This window comes from Myotis lucifugus, unplaced genomic scaffold, assembly GCF_000147115.1.
Source record: "Myotis lucifugus unplaced genomic scaffold, Myoluc2.0 scaffold_254, whole genome shotgun sequence".
NCBI classification, from domain to species: domain Eukaryota; kingdom Metazoa; phylum Chordata; class Mammalia; order Chiroptera; family Vespertilionidae; genus Myotis; species Myotis lucifugus.
Window position 1 is genome coordinate 1,783,523 of NW_005871302.1, and position 24,069 is coordinate 1,807,591.

Below are 24,069 nucleotides of genomic sequence, written 5' to 3' on the forward strand. Positions count from 1 at the left end.
ATCCGCTGAGCCAAACCGGTTAGGGCCATACATAGTTATTAAAATGTCATTGGCTATATTCCCTATGTTGTATTCTACATCCCCATGACTATTTTGCAGCTACCAATTTGTACTTTTTAATCCCATTACTTTTTTCACCCAGTCCCCCAGCCCCCTCCCATCTGGTAACCTTCAGTTTGTTCTCTGTATCTATGAGTCTGTTTCTGTTTTGCTTGTTCATTTATTTTGTTCTTTAGAATCCACATATAAGTGAAATCATACGGTATTTGTTTTTCTCTGACTTATTTCACTTAGCAGAATACCCTCTAGGTCCATCCATGTTTACGGACCAGGCTTTCTTACAGCCATGCTTATCAGTCCAGTTATCTCTGAGTTTTGTTTTTTTTTAAATATACTTTATTGATTTTTTTACAGAGAGGAAGGGAAAGCGATAGAGAGTTAGAAACATCGATGAGAGAGAAACATCGATCAGCTGCCTCCTGCACACTCCCCACTGGGGACGCACCCGCAACCATGGTACATGCCCTTGACTGGAATCGAACCTGGGACCCTCCAGTCCGCAGGGCGATGCTCTGTCCACTGAGCCAAACCAGTCAGGGCTATCTCTGAGTTTTTAAGAAGAGGTGCCTTTTAGTAACGGGAATGGTAAGCTATCGAGATTGTGATTCGCCAGCCCAAATCAGAGACCTCTGAGCAGAGGTTTTAGACTGGTGAGCTTCTAGCCTGCCAACATGGTTGGTTGGTTTGCTTGCACAATATTTACATTTTTTTAAAAAATATATTTTATTGATTTTTACAGAGATGAAGGGAGGGGGATAGAGAGTTAGAAACATCGATGAGAGAGAGAAACATCGATCAGCTGCCTCCTGCACACTCCCTACTGGGTATGTGCCCGCAACCAAGGTACATGCCCTTGGCCGGAATCGAACCTGGGACCCTTCAGTCTGCAGGCTGATGCTCTGTTCACTGAGCCAAACCGGTTAGGGCCACAGTATTTACATGTTTAAAAAATTTTTGCCAGTATTTGAAAATACAGAAATTATATCTGAAAACCTGGGCTACTAGTTTCTTTTACAAATTGGAAAGCTCTGGGAAGACAAGGTGGCCCCTCGCCCACAGTAGTAATTGGCTAGAGCTGAATGGTAGTTGTTCTTGAGATGGACAATCATCTTTCTATTTGGCCTTGCTCAGTCCCTGTAGGCATTTGGTTTGCAACCCTTGATTTAACATTTTTCTTTTTTTACTTTATTGATTTTAGAGAGGGAGGAAGAGAGAGAACCCACAACACAGACATGTGCCCTGATCAGGAATTGAACCTGTGACCTTTTGGTGCACTGGACGACGCTCTGACCAACTGAGCCATATTGGCCAAGGCTGCAACTCCTGATTTAGAGTTTGGAATTGGAATTGTTAGATTACCAACAGCTAACTCAAGAGTCAGTCTATTCACACTTTCACACCAAGTCTGTTCAGTGTCATCCAGAAAGACAAAACATTTTCATTTGTCTTCCATCCTGTGTATCTCCTAGAAATAGAGTGGGATGGTAATGTTTTTAAAAAATTTTTTTGTATCCAGTTTTGATTAGCCATGATTGAGGGCTTAGGAGAAACACAGATAAGTAAAATGTATTAGGGAAACTCCAAATTTAAATTTTAATCAGAATTTAAAGTTGCACAAAAGGAACAATGTTAATTTTTTGTTCTTCATTTAGCTAAAAGTTACTGGTCAAATCATAGAAGATCTGGGAAGACCATAGACACTTCTGAATAGTAAACCTCTAACTAAATGAACCCTTTTCGCAAGTTCTACCAATTGCTTTTATTGTAGAAACTAAAAATACAGCTGATCATGATGAGTCTCCACCTCGAACACCAACTGGAAACGCACCTTCTTCTGAGTCTGACATAGATATCTCCAGCCCCAACGTGTCTCATGATGAGAGCATTGCCAAGGACATGTCCCTGAAAGACTCAGGCAGCGACCTCTCTCATCGCCCCAAGCGCCGCCGCTTCCATGAAAGCTATAACTTTAACATGAAGTGTCCTACACCAGGCTGTAACTCTCTGGGTAAGTGTGCCCCAACTTTATGACACCCTGTGTTCTGTGGTTCTCTCTCCCTCCAGAATTAGAATCACCCAGAAATGTTTAATGTTCCGTTGTGATCTAGCTTCTTAGGCTCTTCAGTGACCACATGCTCAGAGTAACAATGAATTGCCCACTTGAATAAAAGCATTTCTGCTTCGTGGCCTACTGTCCATAATAATAGATCTGGAAATTAACTGTGATGCACTATTCAGTTTAAATTGAGAGCTTTTCCCATTGGAAAAGTCTCTCCTTTTTCTAGCAAAAATGAAACAGAAGACCAGTTATTTTCCAATATCTCATTGTATGGCACATGGTATAAGCTTAATGAGGATTAATAGAGTATCAGCTAGTGCAGAATAGTGGTGACAGGGCCATAGCTGTTAAATGAGGAAAACAGATTACTTATCAAGAGACAATTAAACTAAAAGACTACAGATGAAACTCTGGACTTTTGTGACTTCAGTGGTTTTTGGTCCTGTGGCTTTGTGTATTTAGTAAATACAAACTAGATAAATATTTCTTCTCATATAGAATGTTTTATTGTTTTCTTCTGACAGACTTTGAATCCTTACGGAGGGATTCTTGTCACGGCTTAAACCTTATTTGTACTCTCTAGGTGAGCTTAGGTGCAAATGTTAGACTTAAGCTTTTGTCTAGAGTTGGAAGGTGCTGGTTGGGAGATAAGGGGCCTTTCATTACTCAGATTTAGCCTTTGAATGTGGCTACCAGGTTCAGGAAAAAAGGTAGACCAGAGTAAGTCGCTGTTATGCAGGCTACCCGTGCATTTTTCCTAGTATTTTATTTATTTGAATATATTCCTGATTTTAGCAGCAGTTTCTCAAAAAAAAAAAAAATTTAACCATAAAAATGCATAAAATAGAGCAAAAGTTCCTCTGAATGCTGTAATAATTATCATTCAAGATAATTGTTTCAGGCCTAAATCAATTTCCTTGGGATAAATAATGAAAAACCAAGAATAGGTGTCATCATATAAACCCCAGTACAAGCAAGAGATAGCTAATGTACTTTAAGAGGGTAAGGGAATTTGCTAGTCACTATCCATGCATCCCTAAATTGTACTTTTATTTTATATATACTAGTAGTGGCCCGGTGCACGGATTCATGTACATTGAAAGGAAATTAATTAGAAGAAAGAGCTTTATAGTGAGAGCTTTATATGTATCAAGCACACGCGAGTCAACATTTGTTTTTAAATTGCCAGTGCACATCATGTACCGGTCAGTCGCTTGGTTGGACCAACAGACGGTCAGTCACTTAGCCTTTTTTATATATAGATGTTTAACCAGTCATTCAATAAATACTTATTGAATATTTGCCATGTGTCAGACACTTTTTAAAGTTCTGGTGATGTCTGGCGGGTGTGGCTCAGTGGTTGAGCATTGACCCATGAATTGGGGTCACAGTTCAATTCCTGGTCAAGGCACATGCCTGGGTTATGTGCTCAATCCCCAATAGGGGGCGTGCAGGAGGTAGCCTATCGGTGATTCTCTCATCATTGCTGTTTCTCTCTCTCTCTCTCTCTCTCTCTCTCTCTCTCTCTCTCTCTCTCTCCCTCCCTCCCTCCCTTCCTCCCTCCCTCCCTTCCTCCCTCACCTTCCCCCCCCCCTTCTCCCTCTCCCTCTCCCTTTCCCTTCCCCTACCTCTCTGAAATCAATAGAAACATATTTAAAAGTAAATAAAGTTCTGGTGATATAGTTGTGACTATGTCTAAATCCCAATACTCTTGGAGGTAGCTAACTGGGAAAGGCAAACCAGATAGCTACATATATTCATTAACTAGAGATACATGCTGTGGAGGAAAATACATAGTATGGTATGCAAAGAGGGTAGAATATTGTTTGTGCATGTGCACACACAGTAGATTAGGGAAAGCCACTCTGATACCTTGACATTTGAGGAGAAACCTGAAAGAAGTGAGAAAGAGCCATATGAGTATCAGGGGAATAGTGATAAGCTTAGAGGGAACCGCAGTGCCACAGGTCTGGGCAGGAGAATGCTTAAGCAATTTGAGGCGCACTTCAGGGCCATTATGCCTGGGGCAGAGTGACCAGAGGAGAAGAGGAGACGAAGTCAGAGTAGGGGTCTAATTGTGTGTTAATTATACCCAGAGCTTAGCCCCCTTAATGAGGTAGACCAGAGGGTAAATATAGATGTGCTGGGTCAGAGGAAAGTTTATTTTGACTTTTGGTTTTATTTTATTGGCAGAGTTTGAAATATATGAACCTGAGCTTCCAAAATTATTCTTGATCCTATTCTACTCTTTATCATAGGCAAAGCAATGGCATTAACTTAAAAAAAATTTTGGTATGAAAGTATTATATGCCTGTGAAAAGTTAAAACCCTGTAAGAGGGTTTGAAGTACATAAGTAAAAATTCTTCCTTCATATGCCCCAGATATAAAGCTACTGTTGGTGATTTTTATGAGTGCTTCTAGTTAGTTTCTATACATATAGTATAAGCACACGTATATGTACACATATTTCTTTTGTGTTGGTATTCATAAAAAGGAAAATACACAATGGTTGGTTTGACATCTTGGGTATTTTACATTATTAGCACTTAGGGGATACAGAGCATTCCATTGTATTGATAGTTCATAAATTACTTAAATTGTCCTATGTTGATTGACATTTAGATTATTTTTCATTTTTACCTATTTTGATTAGTACTGTAATGGATAGCCTTGTATGTGTGTATTTGGTGTTTTTAGAAAATCTGTTGGATAGCAATGGCTAGGTCAATAGATCAGCTGTCCTTTTAAAATTTTTAATATAGACACATTAAATTAGTTTTAGTTTACATATAAAGTAAAACATGAATAATTTACTCAGAAGTTATAAATGCACAATATCTAAAAAGGCTTGCCGTAGCAGTGATACTTTAGATTTTATATACTGTGTTTGACCACTGGGGGTAGTTTTTGTGCCCGATATAAAAGTGTATGGATTTCTAAAAATTATATATATATATATACACACACACACACACACACATAAGAGGCTAAGTGACCGTCCGACCGACCGTCCAACCGACCGTTACATATGATGCGCACTGGCAATTTAAAAATAAACGTTGACTTGCACATGCGCGATACATATAAAGCTCTCGCTGGCGCCAATCGCACGCATGGGTTTCAATCTGTCATTGTCTATCAGGAATTTGGTTGACACTTTAATTATAGAGAAAGGGCAAATAGCGATATTAAAATATTTCTTCTAATTAATTTCCTTTCAGTGTGCACGAATCCATGCACGGGGCCACTAGTATTTTACAGTTCCGGAGAAATGACTGTCTGTGTATCATATATTCCCATCTCCCTGAAAACTTGGACTATTTTTGCCCTTTAAAGCTTATTCTATAAATCATGAAGTAATTTTTTAATTTCTTTTTTCCCCATGAAGTATAATTTTTTAAATTCCTGTGTCTCATTTACACAAAATTAAATGTCTTTTTTTATGAAAGAAAGGTAAAGATATCCATAGACTAGTGATTTAACTTAGCCAATTTATCTTTTTATGCCACTTGCATTCTCTCACCATCCCTCTCAGTCTTAGGTGTTTTATAAACTTTTGGTTGAGATGTTTAAAAAGGAAATAATTTTCAATTCCCTGTATGTTTTCACCACATGGAAAAATAGAAAAATGAGGAGATGCCCCTTTAGGTAAAATGAGGTTTTTTGTATTGTTATTCCTAACATTTTCTCCTCATAAGAGGGCCTTGTGCAAACTGCCTGTTTAAAAGTTTGATGATGGAAGAAGCCTAAATCTTTAAATGAAACCAGCCCCACCACCCAAATAAGGAATATATTTAATTTGGTCCAAAACTATCAAATATATTTACTTATATGAATAGAAAAGGCCATTTCCTTCTTCATTTTTTATGTTTCTGTTGATTATTGAAAGAAGTTCATCAGGTAGGATAAAATTGCATGATATGAAGTACACTTGTTACCTTATGACTTGATCAGTTTAGCATAGGAAAATTAAATTCTGCCAAAAGAGAATATTCCTGCTTGTGATTTTGTGCCTTTATTAGAAGTGTATGGCTTTATGACATTTTGCAATTTGAGAAATACATCATCAGAACAGAAGGAATTACAATTTATATTGAATATACACAAGTATCCTCAAATATTGCTACATTCAACCTGTGGAAGGAAAGAATTTATTGTGGGTGCAACTCACAGTCCTTAGTAGCACTTACCTCTTTTGGATTCAGTCTGTCTGATTCAATCTGTTTGACCAGGCATATATTTGATAAAAATTATATGGCAAAAAACCAGGTTTGTTATGGAGAAAAACAGCACTTTCTAAGCTTAAATATTCTATCTTGAAATTAAGTTTTCCCCTCCTTTAACAGGACATCTTACAGGAAAACATGAGAGACATTTTTCCATCTCAGGATGCCCGCTTTATCACAACCTCTCAGCTGACGAATGCAAGGTAATTATGTTCTCGTTTATTCAACATGTACTTATCAAGTGCTTACCATTTGCCAGGCACTTTGTTAAATAGTGGAGATCCAGTGTGGACAGTGGGCAAGGTTCTCCCTCTTAAATTCTAGTGGAGGAAACATCATATAAAACAACTGTGTTTTTAAAAACAATAGTTAATTAAACAGATAAAATAATTAATTATAGTATGTAATGAATGCTTTGAAAGAAATTAACAAGAAGATTATCTATGGAATATTTGGAGCATCACCTTCTAATGCATTATTTTTCTTTCTTTCTTTTTTTTTTTTTAAATATATTTTATTGATTTTTTTACAGAGAGGAAGGGAGAGGGAAAGAGACCCAGAAACATCAATGAGAGAGAAACACCGATCAGCTGTCTCCTGCACACTCCCCACTGGGGATGTGCCCGCAACTAAGGTACATGCCCTTGACCGGAATCGAACCTGGGACCCTTGAGTCCGCAGGCCAATGCTCTATCCACTGAGCCAAACCAGTTAGGGCCTAATGCATTATTTTTCATTGAAAGTTACAAAGACTTCTAGGGACCTTTTTCATTAAGTACTGATTTGCATAAATATATGGTCTCAATATTTATGCATTAGGTTCTCATCTTGTAAATCTATGAAGACATTTTGCTTTTAAAAAAGTTTTCATAATTTTTTTCTTTCTGTGGAATAGTCTTCCTTTTTGTTACTCTCAGTCACATCTACTCTTGGCTTATTCTTGAAAAATGTAGTCTTAAATAACCTTTGGGATTTTAGCATAATGGATTTAGAAGTAGAACCTAAGATCCTATCTAAGATCCTATTTTATATGTTTCTGTGTGGGTTGCTGCTACCAAGGATGGAACCAGAAAACTAACTATGGGAAGCAAGAGTTGAGAATATTGTTAATTAAATGGTTTGCTTGGATACTATTTGGACAGGTTATCCAAGCTGGTTAAACCAGAGTATTGATTTGTGGTTGTTATTTTGTTAATAAGTTCAGGGTCCCAGGTTTATTTCTGTCTGAGGCAGTTTCATCCTGAGAAAATTACATTCCCCAGCTAACATTACTTCTCCCTGATTCAGGAATTTTTTCTCTTATTTACAAGTTGACCACAGGATGGAAAGTTTCCTTATGTGTTCATTCTTGCAGCAACGTAGTATACTGCCAGTGCTTACATGGATTGTACGGTTGAGGACACTTTTTTTTTCATTCCAATTCTCTTGTATAACCGAGGCAGTTTCTTCTGCTCTGTGTAAGTGTAAGTGGCAGGTCTTCCATTATCTTCCCATAAGTCTGAGACCAGGTCAAAACGGGAGCAGCTCTGCCAACATCTGCATCAAAGCCGCCAAGGCATTATGTGCTTCTTTCTCTGAAAATAGCTGTGATCTCTGTTTTTTGAGACTTGTCTCTACCTCTTGTTTCTAAACAGAACGATCTGATACTGTCAATGGTTTTACATAAAAGTCTTCCTAAGCTATAACTTGAGATTGTTGGCCTGTAGCAATATGAGCATACTACCTTAGCAATTTATTTTTAAAAAATAAAAATTTCAGTAGTGGAATAAAATTCTGAAGAAAGGAAAGCATTACTTGAATTTTTCCTCTTTCAAGGGGAATCAGGCTCAGCATAATCCATCTTTACCACTGGAACATGTGCTTGGAGGATCAGGAGAATTTCTGAAAGATACATATATTTTTATTATATTTAGAATCCCAAATGGAAAGATTAGACTAATTCCTCACATTTATTCAAAGCTCTTAACATTTTAAAAATACTTGCATGTATATGATTACTCTAAGTGTCCTGGTAAATGATTGCTCTCAGTGATATGACCATTTTTATTCAGTCCTAGATTTCTGTGACTGCATGTGCCAAACACTGTTGTTGGTATCTAAGGATTCTGTGAATGAGATAAAAGGCTACTGCATTCAAGGAGTTTACATTCTCATGGTGGGAAGCCAAATCAACATATAAATTACTAAGTAAATAAGAATTTAATAAAGTGATAAATATAAGAAACAAAAAGACTAAAGCCATTTCAGAAAGTGACTGCTTTGGGGGTGATGAAGGGCTGTGGCACTGCTTTTGCTTGGGTCGTTAGGAATACCTTTTTGAGGTGTTGGCATTTGATCTGAGTCATGGGTGACGACAAAGAGGCAGTTGTGTCAAGATGTAGGATGAGAGATCTTAAGTAGAAGGATGAGCAAGCACAAAGGTTGTGAGGTGGAGACAAACTGTTGGGTTTGAGGGACCAAAAGTTGGCCACTGTGACTGGAGCATGATGGGAAATGAGGAAGCCGGATCCAGATCAAAAGGACCTGTAGGTCTTGGCACAAGGAGTATATTTGTATTCTGATGGCTGTGGGAAGCAGCTGGAAGGCTTTATCAAAGGGGTGATGTAATTTCATAAACTCTTTTCAAAAATCACAGTTTGCTAGTGTGTGGAGAATGGACTGGAGGGGGCAAGAGCTGACTCAGGGTAGACTAGCTGGAAGGCTGCTCCAAAGTTCAGGCAGTAGGCAGTGGCCTGGGCTATTGTTCTGTCAGTGAAGATAGTTAAAATTGGTTGGATTCGGGATATATTTTGGAGGGAGGCAGCGTAATAGACTTGCTGATGGGTTCGATGTGAGGTCTGAGAGAAAAAGAATCAAGGATGACATTAAAGTTTTTGACCTGATCATTTGTTTAGGAAGTGTTGCTCTTTATTGATGTAGGGAAGATTTGGGTGGAGCAGATCTGTGGGAGAATGTCAGTCTTCTGTTGGGACCATGCTGAGTTTGACTGTTGAAGTTGAATAGGCAGTTGTATATGAGTCCTCACTTACCAGAAGATGAAAGTGAAACTATTGGAAAGATGATGTGATTTGTCTAAGATAACATGACTACATAGTTAAGTTTCCGTATAGACTTGACCCTAGGTATCTAACATTTTCTCTGTACTTCTTCATTCTGTTCTTGCACTTCCTCTTCCTTGCACTGTTTCTTTTTAATTGTACAGTGGAAAGAGTCCAGGCTCAGAGTCATCAATTAAACTTCAAATTTTTAGTTTTATCATGATTTAGTTGTAATTGTTTCACTTCTCTGATTCTCAGTTAATGGCTGAGATAATGGAATGGAAGCTTGCCTTATCTATGTCTTACAGATTTGGTGATAATAAATGTGAAGACCTTTGAAAGTAAAAGTACCACATAAATTCAGGGGATTTGTTCTTGTATTGTTTGCGTTAAGTAAACAGTTGTAGAAGCAGGTGGATTTATTGACGTTGTTGATGGTTGCAGGTGAGAGCACAGAGCCGGGATAAGCAGATAGAAGAAAGGATGCTGTCCCACAGGCAAGATGACAACAACAGGCATGCAACCAGGCATCAGGTATGGGCCTTGTTAAAGCTCTGGCCATTCCCAGTTTGAGAGCCAAGTTTTGGATATGCTCTGCCCATGACTGTCTTTAGGTATTTCATGCCTCTTGTTTCCTATGGTATTATGTCTAAATAACTGGTCTTTAGTCAAACTCAGAATCATAATTGTTTTTCAAATAGTAAATTTTCATGAAACTAACTTCTACATCATAAATGAAGGAAGCATGCAATTTATAACAACAACAACAACAAATAATCCTGGTTATTTGAAAGATTACACCTGCTGCTCTATTTCCTCATTTTGCATCTACTTTTTAACCCATTGTAATTTATCTTCAAACGCTCCCACTCTGCTAGAATGTTTCCAAGATCACCAGTGACTTTTCCTCAGCATTTGACACTTGTTGCTGATGTCGTTTTTTCTTCTAATTCTCTCTTCCCTTGAATTCCAAGATGCTGCTTTACCCTAATCCTTCTGCTTTTCTGAACATTGATACCCACTGATTACACTTAATTCCTTGTTTCTCCCTGAATGCCCTTGGTCTTTACTCTTGCTGGTTTTCTGCCCAAACTCTATATTCCTATACCAAGAAGAAATTGTATTTACCCTTCAAGGCCTTGTACAACTCTCAGCTGTTGTAGAAATTCTTCCCAAAACTTCTACCATTAATGCATTTCTTCTTCATGCATTCCCACTGTAATGTTCTCAGAATGTTGTTTGGCCTTGTCACATATTATATATACATAGCTCACCATGTGATATCTGTTTTTGAGGTTAGGTTATAGGTAGATAGCAGAGGAAGCATGGCGATGAGGGAGAAGTTTGGCTTTGGAACCAAACAGGATTTGAATACTGTGATTCTTTCACTCTAGCAGTGTGGTCTTGGACAGGTCAGCTAACTTCCCTAAATTTTATTTTCTTGTTAATAAAAAGGAGTGACTAATACCTACCTAGCAGGGTAGTCAGCTAAATCATACATCTAACGTCCCTATCCTCAGTGCTTGGGGGATAAGCACTCTGTAAATGGTAGCTACACTTCTCTTTGTTGTCTATCTTTGGCTCTATTCTTACTCAGTTTTTAAATTTTTATGTCAGTACTTGTAAAGCGGTAAGCTTTCAATAAATGCTTATTGAATTGAAATGATCTTTCTTTTACTACTTTTGCTTTGGTGGAGACTTCCATCCTTCATTTATGTTCTGTTTGGGTTAATATCAAAATAAGTACATTCCTGAACTCATATTAAGTGACAGGGCATTCGATTTGGAATTTTAAAATTGCCAATCATTTTAACATGGTGGTTGTAACACATCTGACATTCCCACGCCACCCCCTCCCCATTTTGTTGTTACTTTCATTTTGAAACTAATTACACAATGAGTTTTCTACCTAGCTTGCCAATTTTCTCCTCTTCTTCCTTTTAGGCACCAACAGACAGGCAGCTGCGATATAAGGAAAAGGTCGCTGAACTCAGGAAGAAAAGAAATTCCGGGCTGAGCAAAGAACAGAAAGAGAAATACTTGGTGAGAAAAAGTTAACTATTTAATTAGCATGAACTTCTTTTGGTTTCTAAGCTTCTGTTTTTCAGATTTGTTGTTTGGTATTCTCTATAAGTAGAAGGACTGTTTTCTGGCAGTTAGAGTTTACTAAAATCCCCCAAAACTGGCTGTTATGAGTGGAAACTGGAGGTCTTCCAAAAAAAAAAAAAAAATACTGTTAGAATTTAGATGAATAAAAAAGTTCAGTCCTCTAGTTGTTTGTAAACTTTACTTTAGCTTTAAAGGGTTAACTTTACCCTCTCAAATGCCATGATAATGGAGATGTCTGTTTAAGGGGAAATATTCAAAATAAGCTATAGTCCACTTTAATGGAAAAATAAAATTCCTACATAATAGGTATTAATTTGGTGATATAATCTATAAATCTTTTTGTAGTATTTTAACTTTTTTTTCTAGTTTTATAAGTAATGTACATTTGTAGTAGAAAATATAGAACAATTAAGAAAAGTATGCAGAAATAAACATTAATCCTACTACCTAAAAAATAACCAGAGTTAGCATTTTGGGATGTAGCCTACCTTTTTACATAATGCCTTATTTATAAAATTTGGTTATTACTATAAATACAGCTTTGAATTCTATTTTTACTTTAATATCTTAAACTAATTTCCTCATTTTTGTTAAAATTTCTTCAAGAAACTTTTGTATACCCTGGCCGGGTAGCTCAGTTAGTTAGAGGTCAGTTGTCCGGATGAATCCACCATGGTTGCAGGTTTGATCCCCTGTCAGGGCACATACAAGAATCAGCTAATGAATGCATAAATAAGTGGAACAACAAATAAATCACTGTTAATATTTTGGCATGTGATCGCTCGGTCTTTCTTTGATGCATTTGTGTGTGTGTGTGTGTGTGTGTGTGTGTGTGTGTGTTTTAATTATTTCATGGAGGTGGAATGTTTGCTTATTTAGTCCTTAGAGTAGATTATTAAAAGTATGGTTTGTGATTACTTAGGCAGTCAGCATGGCGTCACTAAGACAAAAATATGCCAAACTGTATTTACTTTTTTGGTAGTCATCACTGTCTTGAAAAGGACTTTATGAATAAATGGAGATGGGCGAATGTGAGATGGGTTGTGGGTTGTGGGGTGAATTTGTAGCTAAACACTCACACTAGACTGTGTGGGGTGTGTTGAGGAAGGACCTTGCAAGGTTGTATTCCTCTCTTTGTATTGTTCAATGTTTTTATCTGCAAATTGGGTAGAGGTGTAATGGTATGGTAACACATAATGCCATTTATTGAGTGCTTGTGCTAGGCACTGTGGTTATGTTGCTCCCATAATCTGTAGCAAAGATGGCCGAAACCGTTTTGGCTCAGTGGATAGAGCGTCGGCCTGCGGACTGAAGGGTCCCGGGTTTGATTCCGGTCAAGGGCATGTACCTTGGTTGCGGGCACATCCCCAGTAGGAGATGTGCAGGAGGCAGCTGATCGATGTTTCTCTCTCATCGATGTTTCTAGCTCTCTATCTCTCTCCCTTCCTCTCTGCAAAAAATCAATAAAATATATTTTAAAAAAAATATGTAGCAAAGATGGATGGTGTTTCACCTATTTTATAGATGGGAAACAGGTTTAGAGAGCTAATTCGCCAAGAATCATACAGGTAGAAAGAGTGTCTGCAGTAAAAGTTCCTGAAATTTATCTTACAAACATCTGCTTTCTATTGTTTGGGTGAGGTTATTCGAACCCAACCTTCCTGGTGAAAATGCTGGATAGGATTTTTTTTTAAGTTAAAAAATAAAAAGTTCATGACACTAGAATAATACTTAGATGTAGTCCAAATTAAAAAAGATATACATCAGGTGGGCCCAGGTTAACCTTAAGAAATTTTACTAGGCATACAGGTACTGTTGAATGGTTTCTTCATGTGCTAATATATGTGTGAAATCTGTAATGTTCTTCTTGGGATGAGCCATTCACTCCTCCTAACTACCATTATCTTCTATTCTCTGGGTGGGAGGTGGAGTCTAGGATGGAGTGGGAAGGGCTAGAATCAAAGGTTTAAAAGGGAAGTTCCTCTTGTAGGATTTCTTTCCAGTGAACGGATACTTGTAGTGAATGCCATGGTAAGGTTTGATACTTGTTTAAAACTGGATTATTTTAATGTTTCTAGTTTTCTGACTGTTTCCTCTTGTTCTTGCTTAGTATTTAGTAAAATATTTTTCAAAGGGGCTAGCTAGTTTTTCATACATACTTGGGCTGGAGTTCTAAAGTGAGAACATGACAATGCCTTTGGCGGACAGTGTAATGATGGCGAAGAAGTTCAAGGGAAAGAATTTACAGAACACTGTTTCATACAGCTGCCCTTTCCTACCTGCAAATTCACCTTTCAGTCTAAAATCTCAGACTCTAAGGCTTTGAGATTTGTTTTTTTGTCTTGTTTCCAAATGAGGGAGTTTCCACCAGGGTTTCTTCCAGATCTCAGGATTCTAGGAATCTGTGGTGCTTTTGGGCTTGTTATACTTATTTATACTGTGGTGCGCGTTTTCAGAGGGACAAATGGGGAGGCGTAGCATTTTTATCCATGAGGTGCTCATTTAGAGATAGAGAAGAATGAAACTCCCTTTTGGAGAGGCGGTGGGAGCATTTCCTTTCCAGATTCACCAGGGTGCGTATGGGTGTCTTCTGGCATTAACCTACCTGATAAATAGTATGTCTGCCAAATCCATGGTGCCTAGGGTAATGCCTGGCATATGGTAGGCATTAGAAAAAGTAGCTTGGCATCGATTGAAATGAAGTAGATGATGTTCTTAGAAGCAGAGAGTCTCACGCTCTGGTTATTTTCCTAGGAACACAGGCAGACCTACGGGAACACGCGGGAACCTCTCTTGGAAAACCTGACGAGCGAGTATGACTTAGATCTTTTCCGAAGAGCACAAGCCCGGGCTTCAGAGGACTTGGTGAGTAGTAAGCCTCTAGCTGAGGACCATTTGTGAGGAGCAGTTCGCCCAAGAAAAATGACTAGTGATCAGTTAGATGGGAATTGATGTACCTTGCTGCTTGAATCCCTTTCCCCTTCCCCCAGCTATCCTTAGAGACTGTCTGCCTTCCCATTCATATTTAAAATTAATTACCCCTCCTCCCTCCACCTCATTTCCTGACGACCTGTTTGGTGGAGGTGGTTAGCTGAATAAAACAATAGGTACCCCCCTTGCCTCTAGTAATTTGCAATTCTGAGAACCTGTGGACTGGGAGATACCCCGCTGTTCTCTTAAACTGGTACTCCCCTTTCCAGGGGTGCCTCGGCCCTTCAATACAACTGTAAAAGAATAAAAAGAATATTGAAGAGGGATAATGGAAAAGGCTGTTGTCAGACATTTTAGAGTTAATCTTTTGACAAATCCAAGTTTTACAATTAAGCTGGTTTTCTGTTCTGATTTTTATCAACAGAACATTTAGTTTTGATACTATTGGCAGAATTTTCAATAAGTTTGCTTTATGAAAATTGTGATTGATTAAATGGATTGAGGGAATCTCTGTAAAATAAATCTTTTCCTCTCTTTTTTGTTTCTTTACATTTTATTGAATACTTCATTTCAAAATCCTGATACGCTTGTTGAAAGTTTTGTAGGTGGCAGGGCTTGCTAGCTGCTCTTGGCTGGGATGGGCGGCTTTGTTGGTTTTCTCTAGGTGTACTCTGGAACCAGGGCATTCCTAGGCTAGCCTTTCTCAATGCTCTATCTGGTTCTGCTTTAAAATCCTATAGCCACTGAGTGGAGATAGATATCCAAACATATTTCTGCTTCCTGAACTTCAGATTTCAGAAGTAAAGCACTGTCCATGTTTCAGAAACATTTTTTAAAGGACCTAGGTTGAGAGGGTGGGTATATGTCACATAGATGTACATAGGGCTGGGAATATGTAAAGCACATTCTAGATATTTTTTTCTGTTTAATTTTAGAACGTTTTATGAAAGGTGGGGAGTTTATATTAGTGGTAGATTGCCTTTTAGAATTCAGTTTGGTTCAGACTGGTAAGAACACAATTTTACCAGAGACTTGTTCTGATGTTCAAGAGAGGAGACCATAAGTGTTGTAAGTAGCAGAGAAAAGCTGTTTTCACTGGGACCTATACTGAGCCTTCCTTATTACCCTTGGCCATGTCGCCAGCCCTCTTCAGTTAGTTTCTCATGAGTTTAGAAGCCAAATGTGTCTTTTTTTTTCATAGCTTAGCATGACGGTGTGCACATAACTTTACCAAAAAAAGGTGATTACAGTTGACATGGGTTTGAACTCTGCAGGTCCATTGAAACGTGAATGTTTTTCAATAAATATTAAAAATGTATTTTCTTTTCCTTATGATTTTCTTAATGTTTTCTTTTCTATAGCTTACATTTGTAAGACTACAGTATATAACATACTAAAAATGTGTTTATCGACTGTATGTTATCAATAAGACTTCCGGTCAACACTATACTATTAGTATATATGTTTTGGTGGAGTCAAAAGTTAGACACCATTTTCAACTGCATGGGGCGGGGTGTTGGTGACCCTAACCCTCCATATTGTTCAAAGGTGAACTATAATTCTAAACCTCTGTTGACTTTTGATTTCTTCTGTACAATAGGAGAAGTTAAGGCTGCAAGGCCAAATCACAGAGGGGAGCAACATGATTAAAACAATAGCTTTTGGTCGCTATGAGCTTGATACTTGGTACCATTCTCCGTATCCTGAAGAATATGCACGACTCGGACGGCTCTATATGTGTGAATTCTGCTTAAAGTACATGAAGAGCCAAACGATACTCCGCCGACACATGGTAAGTTTCTGGGTTTCATGATCATGTTGGCAGTAAGCAATAGGATCTCTACATTTTGACATGTGTCTTAATGACAATTATCTAAGCACCTCTCAGTGGTCCACAGGAATGGGATGAAGGCATAGGAAATCAAATGCCACATTAGGGTGTTGGTACACAGCCTGTGGCTTGGCTGGTGCTGGGTGGCACTTAAAGCAGCCAATGGCCTTTATCCACATCCTATCATACACACCTCCCTGTCTTTTTTTCTTGCTGCTTGCTCTTTTCCATTGTTCTTTTGCAGATGGATGACCTCTGCCCTTAGTTTTTAAGTGTTGCAAATTAGATGAAAATAGACTTCATTAACAGAATGGGTCCTTTGGTGCCTTCTGAAGTTGTTTAGTGCTTTTTTTCGTCTCAGAACATCCTTCTTTTAGGAATAAAGATTTGAATCTGATTTTATTGTTGACAAATATGCTTATTAGCTATTTTGCAGCTTTAAGCCACCTTTCTTTCCCTAGTTGTGGAATTAAAGTCTTAAAGGGACTTTCTGCCATGGAGTAGGATTGAGGAAAGGGTAAGGGACAGAGATGACTCTTTCAGACAGGGAACCCTTTCTTTTATGTTGTTTCTATTGTCATAACATAATTTGGCTCTAGGCCTTTTAGGGTGTCTCTCCTTCCCCTTCCATCTTTATTTTCCAAGGTTTCCATATGGTGAACCTCCATAATCCAGGCTTCCCATGGTTTCTGTTCTTATATTCTTCTCCCCAGTTTGGTGATAACTTTCTTTGTGTGTGTTTCCAACTCTGAAGCACACAATCTGTAGCATTGTGGCCCCAAACCACTCCTATGAATGAAGCCCTTCAGACTCTGGCACGCTTGACTTGGGGTGAGAATAGAGTGCTGGAGGGGAGGTGATGGGCAAAGACTGGTGGGGACACGGCACAGGGGAGGATGGTGCTGGGTGGACTGGTCTCCATGATTGTAGACCATGGAGATAAACTAAAGTATGGTTTTGCTATGTGAACGTAAGGCTGCTATTTTTATTGATGTGAACTACTTACCATTTTTGCCATTTTTTTCTTTTTGTTTCTGGTTACTTAGTGGCACTAACCAATAAAACAGCCAAAGGGGGCAAGAACTAGTAATAGGTGGAGAAAACAGGGTCTGGATAAATCTGAAGGTCAAGTAAACATTCTGAATTTTTGAGGAGCTCTACTGTATTATATGAATTACAAAAACCAAATTTCAGGAAATAAAAACCTACTTTACCTAGTAAGCCATACTTCTGATTCCTATTGCTTCAGGCATGATCATTGAATTGGGCCCAGTGTGGCTTCTGTTTCTAAACTAATTGTGTTAGTTTGTCTGTTTTTGGGAAAAGCCACATGAGTAAAGGGGTGGTGGTGATAGGGACAAACTATAGATGAAACTTTTTCAAAGCAATTCCAATTAATATTTGGATTTGCATGTGACAAATTAGGTCATGATTCTTAAGTTGACCAAAAGTCACAATAAAATATAATGGAAAATGTTCTGGATGTGTACATATGCTTTCTAAATGTATTTACATAAAATCTTTCAAGAATTCACCTATTTACAGCAGTGATTTTCAACTGGTGTGCTGCAAGAACTTTTTAAAACATACAATAATTGACTATTTAATCAGAGGCACTGACATCTTTCCCCTTAGATTATGAAATACAAAAAAAGACAGGCAACACAATAGCCGTCGACCAGTGTGAATGCTCTTTCTTGAACCATAAACATATAGGTCATATAATAGAGCTGCATCTTATTGGTCAGGTTGCATAATAAGTTTGCATCTGATTAGTTGATTGTTTTTTAAGAATAGTTTGTTGAGCCCTAGCTGGTTTGGCTCAGTGGATAGAGCGTCGGCCTGTGGACTGAGGGGTCCCAGGTTCGATTCCAGTCAAGGGCATGTACCTTGGTTGCGGGCACATCCCCAGTGGGGGGTGTGCAGGAGGCAGCTGATCGATGTTTCTCTCTCATCCGATATTTCTAACTCTCTATCCCTCTCCCTTCCTCTCTGTAAAAAATCAATAAAATATATATATTTTTTTACAAAGAATAGTTTATTGATTTTTAGAGAGAGAGGAGGCGGGGGGCCGGGGGGGAGAAATGTGAGAGTGTAACATTGATCAGCTGCCCTCTAAACACCCCCAATGAGGGATTGAGCCCACAACCTGAGCATATGAGCAACCTCGGCATGTGACTTGACCAGAATTGAATGGGCAGCCTTTTGGTGCATGGGACAGCGCCCAACCAACTGAGCCACACCAGCCAGAGCTGATTGGTTAATTCTTGGAACCAGAAATTCTTATAAACAAGTGTAGGCCTGATTTTTTAAAAAAGTAACCTTGGCCCTAACTGGTTTGGCTCAGTGGATAGAGCATCGGCCTGCGAACTGAAGGGTCCTGGGTTCGATTTCGGTCAGGGACATGTATCTTGGTTGCGGGCACATCCCCAATAGGGGGTGTGCAGGAGGCAGCTGATCGATGTTTCTCTCTCATCGATGTTTCTAACTCTCTATCCCTCTCCCTTCCTTTCTGTAAAAAATCAAAATATATTTTAAAAAAAAGTAACCTTGGAACAAAAAGGATAGGTAATTACAATCAAAACTGTACCTTTTTTCTTTTTGTCAGATTGGTAAAAAATATACTTTTTGGCATGCTGCAGAATTTTAGTAATTAGTTTATGTGTGCATGAGATGGAAAAGGTTGAAAATCCCTGATTTACAGCAATGGCTGACGGGCTGCTTTAAATCTGTTAACGATTGAGAGTAAGGAAAGGGGTACCTTGTGCCCCCTTGTGGCCAAGTGCCCTGCTGGCGCTGCTGGGGGCCACCCTCCACCCCAGCTTCCTGCTGCTCAACCAAGCTGCCTTGCCCCGCCCCCCCTTTTTTTTTTTTGCACAGAAGGATTTGCTCCTATTTTCTTATGTAACAAAGGGGACACTTGGGGGCAGCCAGAGAAGTTATTGGTAAAGGTGAGAGTAAAGCACTCTTATCTTAACTCTAAGCTGCTTGAAATAAGCTGCTTAAGGATTTCCTGTTGTTGCAAGGCATTTTCTAATAAGCAAGGCTATTTTTATTTATCTGGCTTTTATGTAGTAGATGGTTTTAATCTCCTGGATTGAAACGATGCCAGAATATAACCCAGAAAACTTACTCCAAACTGCTAGAAAATATCATAAATATTTTACAGTGATTTAGAAGCCTTAAATTGTTATACTGAAAACATCTTGTTTTGCTGCATGTTCTCAAGTGTGTTCGGCTATTTGTCATCTCAGCTGACTAAAATTGTAGTTCTTCTGAGCAGCAATCTTGCTGGGAAGTTTGTTTCCCTGATGTCAGTTCCATTCTCTTGCAGGCCAAATGCGTGTGGAAACACCCCCCTGGTGATGAGATATATCGCAAAGGTTCAATATCCGTGTTTGAAGTGGATGGCAAGAAAAACAAGGTAAAAAGTGGTGACCTAAGAAAGTGGGCTGGTTGTACATTGACAGGTTTCAGAAGGAATTTGTTTTGTGTCCGTCTCACCTTGTAAAGAAGATAGAACTCTTCTGTTGGCCAAAATACACACTTTCTGCTTCATTAACTACAATGGTCTGATCTTTAATTTTAGGCCTTTATCATATAAGTTCAGGAGTCACTGGCCCACACATGAACTCTGTTTTTCTGCTTCCAGATCTATTGCCAAAACCTGTGCCTGTTGGCCAAGCTTTTCCTGGACCACAAAACATTATATTATGATGTGGAGCCCTTCCTGTTCTATGTCATGACAGAAGCGGACAACACTGGCTGTCACCTGATTGGGTATTTTTCCAAGGTCAGCAGGATCTGGAGATTAAGAAGCTAATGGTCGGAGCAGGGTGATTGATGTTGGCACTGGGAACGCAAATCACTGACAGGAAAAGGTCATATTCTGGATAATGATGACAGCCCTTCCCTTTTTTAAAAAAGGAAAATCCATATCAAAGATTGTTTAATGAAAATGTGCCATTCTTTATTAAAAGCTTCTGGTTTATTCATTTCTGGACTTGAGGGTTGGAGATGCCTATTAATTACTGGCCAGAGCCCTGCCTACTAACCCACAACTTGTAGTCAAGCCAACTCTCCTGGCTTTGCCCTCTTCTATCTTATTAGCTCGAAACCAGGAGTATATTCCTTTTGCCATATTTTTTGGGGAAAAAACAAAACAAAAAACCCTGGGTTCTTCCCATGATAATGCCACAGTGCCTTTAAAGACTCAAAGCCAGAATGTGTTTATGACTTTTTAAGATGACACATTTATTAAAAACATAATTCCCATACCATACAATTCACTCATTTAAAGTGTACAGTGATCTTCAGTGTAGTCGCAGAGTTGTGCAATTTTCCTTACCTCAGTAAGGAAGCCCGTACCCATAAGCATCACTCCCCATTTCAACTCAACCCCTCCCAGCCCTCTGTCTCTGTTTTAGACATTTTGCATAAATGGAATCCTACAATATATGATTGGATTGTTTTTGACCTTCCAGAATGGGGACTTACTGTTTGGGATTTTCCCTTCACCAGTAGCAACCAGCCCCCTTTTGAGAAATTGCTTTTGAAGGGAGCTGCCCTAGCCTGACTCTGCAGTCTCATCCGTTTGGCCGTGCTCTGTGACTATAAAGAGCTGAGAGTCAGCCCCCTTAAGAGAGACTGGAGGTCTCCGAGCTGGGGAAACCCTGGGGTTAATGGCTTTGGCCGTCATAAAGAGTGCGTAACAGCTGTGAGCCGGACAGCCACTCCCAGGACTGGTTAGCCAGATACTTTGCAAGCAGCCTTATTTTGTATCTGTGGGACTGCTGACACCTTTAGTTTTAAACCCGTATGACCTGCTCATCTGTTTGTTCTTGATTTTAGGAGAAGAATTCATTCCTCAACTACAACGTATCCTGTATCCTTACTATGCCTCAGTACATGAGGCAGGGCTATGGCAAGATGCTCATTGATTTCAGTAAGTGAAACTGCTAAGCTCCGTATGGCAGGGAACATGTGAATATTGTCGTCTTGCCCTGTGGTCCCTACAATTCCTGGCTTGTAGCCTATGTATACTGGTATTAAGTGAACGAGTAAGTCGGCAGAACCTGAATATCATCAGTTGGCCTGGTGCACATTGAATACAGGACCCTGAGCTTGGTAGGAGATTAGAGGAGAATGAAGTGAGGTTGTTAGGATGATCCCAGCTTGGGATTTATGAACAGCACATAGATGCATAAGGCATCAAATCTGTTCGTGGGTGTTAGGGATTTCAGTTTTGTAAGGGCTTTTCTAGAGGCAGACTATACCTGATAGAGGCTTTGGGGCTCATTAATTGTGGCTTCTGTATTTGGGAATTTGCCTAGTACTGAGAACTGTATTTGTAACCCCCAAATCAATACTCTTGGCAGAGTATTGGCAGCAGTACTTTTGCTGCCATTTGTGGATATGTGTGTAGCAGCAAAAAAGTCACCACACATTTCCATCTGAGGTCAAACAGGTGCCTTGTTTCAGCTCTCTCAGTATAATCAAGTGTTCTTTCAAGGGTCTATTAGTGTCATGTTTTTGTTGCTGATTTTAAATGGCACCTAACATAGTGCTGAAATACTGTCTAGAAAGGCTTTGATGTACATTACCGAGAAATATGTATTACACTTCATTCGGGATAGGTTATTGTGCTGTAAGTTCAAAGTTACTGTATCAGCAGTATATATTAAATGAAGTATTGTTAAACAGAAATACATAAAAAGGTTACATACTGATTGGTTGACGAAAATGTGGACCAGAGGCTTGCAGGAACCTAATTCTATTTTCCTAGGAGCGATGATTCAGTATTTTATAATTTAGTGTTAGCAGTGACTTTTTAGAACATAAGTACAGTGAATAACGAGAATCAACTGTATCTCATTGCGTTCACTGTCATTCCACGTGCTTTAGTCAAAATTAGAATTCTAGGGGGGGAGATTACGTATCTTTAATGGGTAACACCTATTACCAGCATGATTTTTATGGAAATTTTCAAACATATACAAAAGTAGAATAATCTATCTATCTTCTATCTATATAAAAGCTTAAGCGACCAATCGACCTGTCGCTATGATGTGCACTGACCACCAGGGAGCAGATGCTCAATGCAGGAGCTGCCCCCTGGTGGTCAGTGTGCTCCCACAGGGGGAGTGCCAGTCAGCCAGAAGCCAGGCTCACAGCTGGGAGCCGCTGCCACAGAAAGCGCTGCTGGCTACCAAGCAGCAGCAGTGGCAGGCACAGCGGGCCGGGATAAGCAGGAGCCACTCGGCGCCTGGCCCCGGTTTGGGCTTCTCCCCGGCCTCCTGCTACTTCGGGCACTGCAACATCCCCAAGGGGTCCCGGATTGCGAGAGGGTGCAAGCCAGGCCGAGGGACCCCACGGTGCACGAATCTTGGTTTACTTATATTCCCACCCTCAGTTATTTTAATATTGCTAAAAGATAAGATCTCTTACATATAAGAACACCCAAAAAAGTTCTTAATATAAATTAGAGTATTCAAAATACCCTTATATTGTGATTTTTGTTCTTATTGTTACTCAGATCCAGATAGATTTGATATATTGGAATTGATAGATGTGGCTTGTAAAACATTTTTAATCTGAGCCCTAACTGATTTGGCTCAGTGAATAGAGCGTCGGCCTGTGGACTCAAGGGTCCCAGGTTCGATTCCGGTCAAGGGCATGTACCTTGGTTGTGGGCACATCCCCAGTAGGGAGTGTGCAGGAGGCAGCTGATCGGTGTTTCTCTCTCATCGATGTTTCTGACTCTCTATCCCTCTCCCTTCTTCTCTGTAAAAAATCAATAAAATATATTAAAAAAAAAACAAACATTTTAAATCTGAAAGTTCCCACTCCATCTCTTTTTCTTTGCTATTTAGTTGTTGCAGAAAGCAGGTTCATTTTCCAGTATTTCCCAGACTGAATTTTGCTGACTGTATCCTATAGTGTTAATGGTAAATGTTTAGATAGAGGCTTCTTGAGATTCGGGTCTTCCCCCCCGCCCCCCCCCACCCCCAACTACTTCATAGGTGGTACTGAGAAAATCTGTTTTTTTAAAGCAACTTTACTGAGGTGTTATTTACATGCCATACATTCATCCATTTTAAATGTAAAATTCAGTGATTTTTTTTACTACATTTAGAGTTGTGCGGTAGTCTTCACAATCCAGGTTGAGATTTTCATCTTCCCCTCCAAAAAAATCTCATATTTATTAGCAATTATTGATTTCCCATTTCCCCATCTCACCAGTTTTAGCATCTACTAATCTACTTTTTTAAAATCCTCACCCAAGGATGTGTTTTTGTTTTTGGTTTTTTTTGTTTTTGTTTTTTAAATGTGATTTAGAAAAAGGGGAGGGGGGGCGAAAAACATCAATTGGTTGCCTCCTATACATGCCCCAACCAGGGGTCAAACCTACAACCTAGGTATGTGACCTGACTGGGAATCGAACCTGCAGTCTTTGCTATATGGGATGACGCTCCAACCAACTGAGCCGCCAGCCAGGGCTAACCTTTTTTAAAATACTTTAAATTTCTTCCCATTACAGTTGACGTAGTAGTTTCAGGTGTGCAGCATAGTTATTAGACATTTATATAATTATGAAATGATTATCTCAGAAGTCTAGTACCCATGTGACACCGTGCATAGTTATTACAGTGTTATGGACTAATCTACTTTTTGTCTCCATGAATTTTCCCATTCTGGACATTTCATATAAATGGAAGCATATAGTCTGCTCTTGTCTGTGTGGCTTCTTTCATGTAGTATAAGTTTTCGAGGTTCATCCATGTTGTAGCATGTATTAGTACTTTGTTGCAAAG

At 39.2% G+C, this 24,069-nt stretch overlaps 1 protein-coding gene across 4 annotated transcripts in view; it reads left to right on the forward strand.

Annotated features, from left to right (window-relative positions):
• KAT7 (lysine acetyltransferase 7) overlaps nt 1-24,069 on the forward strand; it is a 34,095-nt gene that overhangs the window by 6,190 nt on the left and 3,836 nt on the right. For 2 of the 4 annotated variants that reach the window (XM_014464506.2, XM_006098955.3), the window contains exons 4-12: nt 1,829-2,068; nt 6,467-6,549; nt 9,829-9,918; nt 11,329-11,427; nt 14,248-14,358; nt 16,025-16,216; nt 19,590-19,679; nt 19,908-20,048; nt 21,107-21,200. In XM_014464506.2, coding sequence (XP_014319992.1) covers nt 1,829-2,068; nt 6,467-6,549; nt 9,829-9,918; nt 11,329-11,427; nt 14,248-14,358; nt 16,025-16,216; nt 19,590-19,679; nt 19,908-20,048; nt 21,107-21,200 — 1,140 coding nt within the window. The remainder of the gene's footprint in view (nt 1-1,828; nt 2,069-6,466; nt 6,550-9,828; nt 9,919-11,328; nt 11,428-14,247; nt 14,359-16,024; nt 16,217-19,589; nt 19,680-19,907; nt 20,049-21,106; nt 21,201-24,069) is intronic. The other 2 variants (XM_014464507.2, XM_006098956.3) reach the window with 1 other exon arrangement.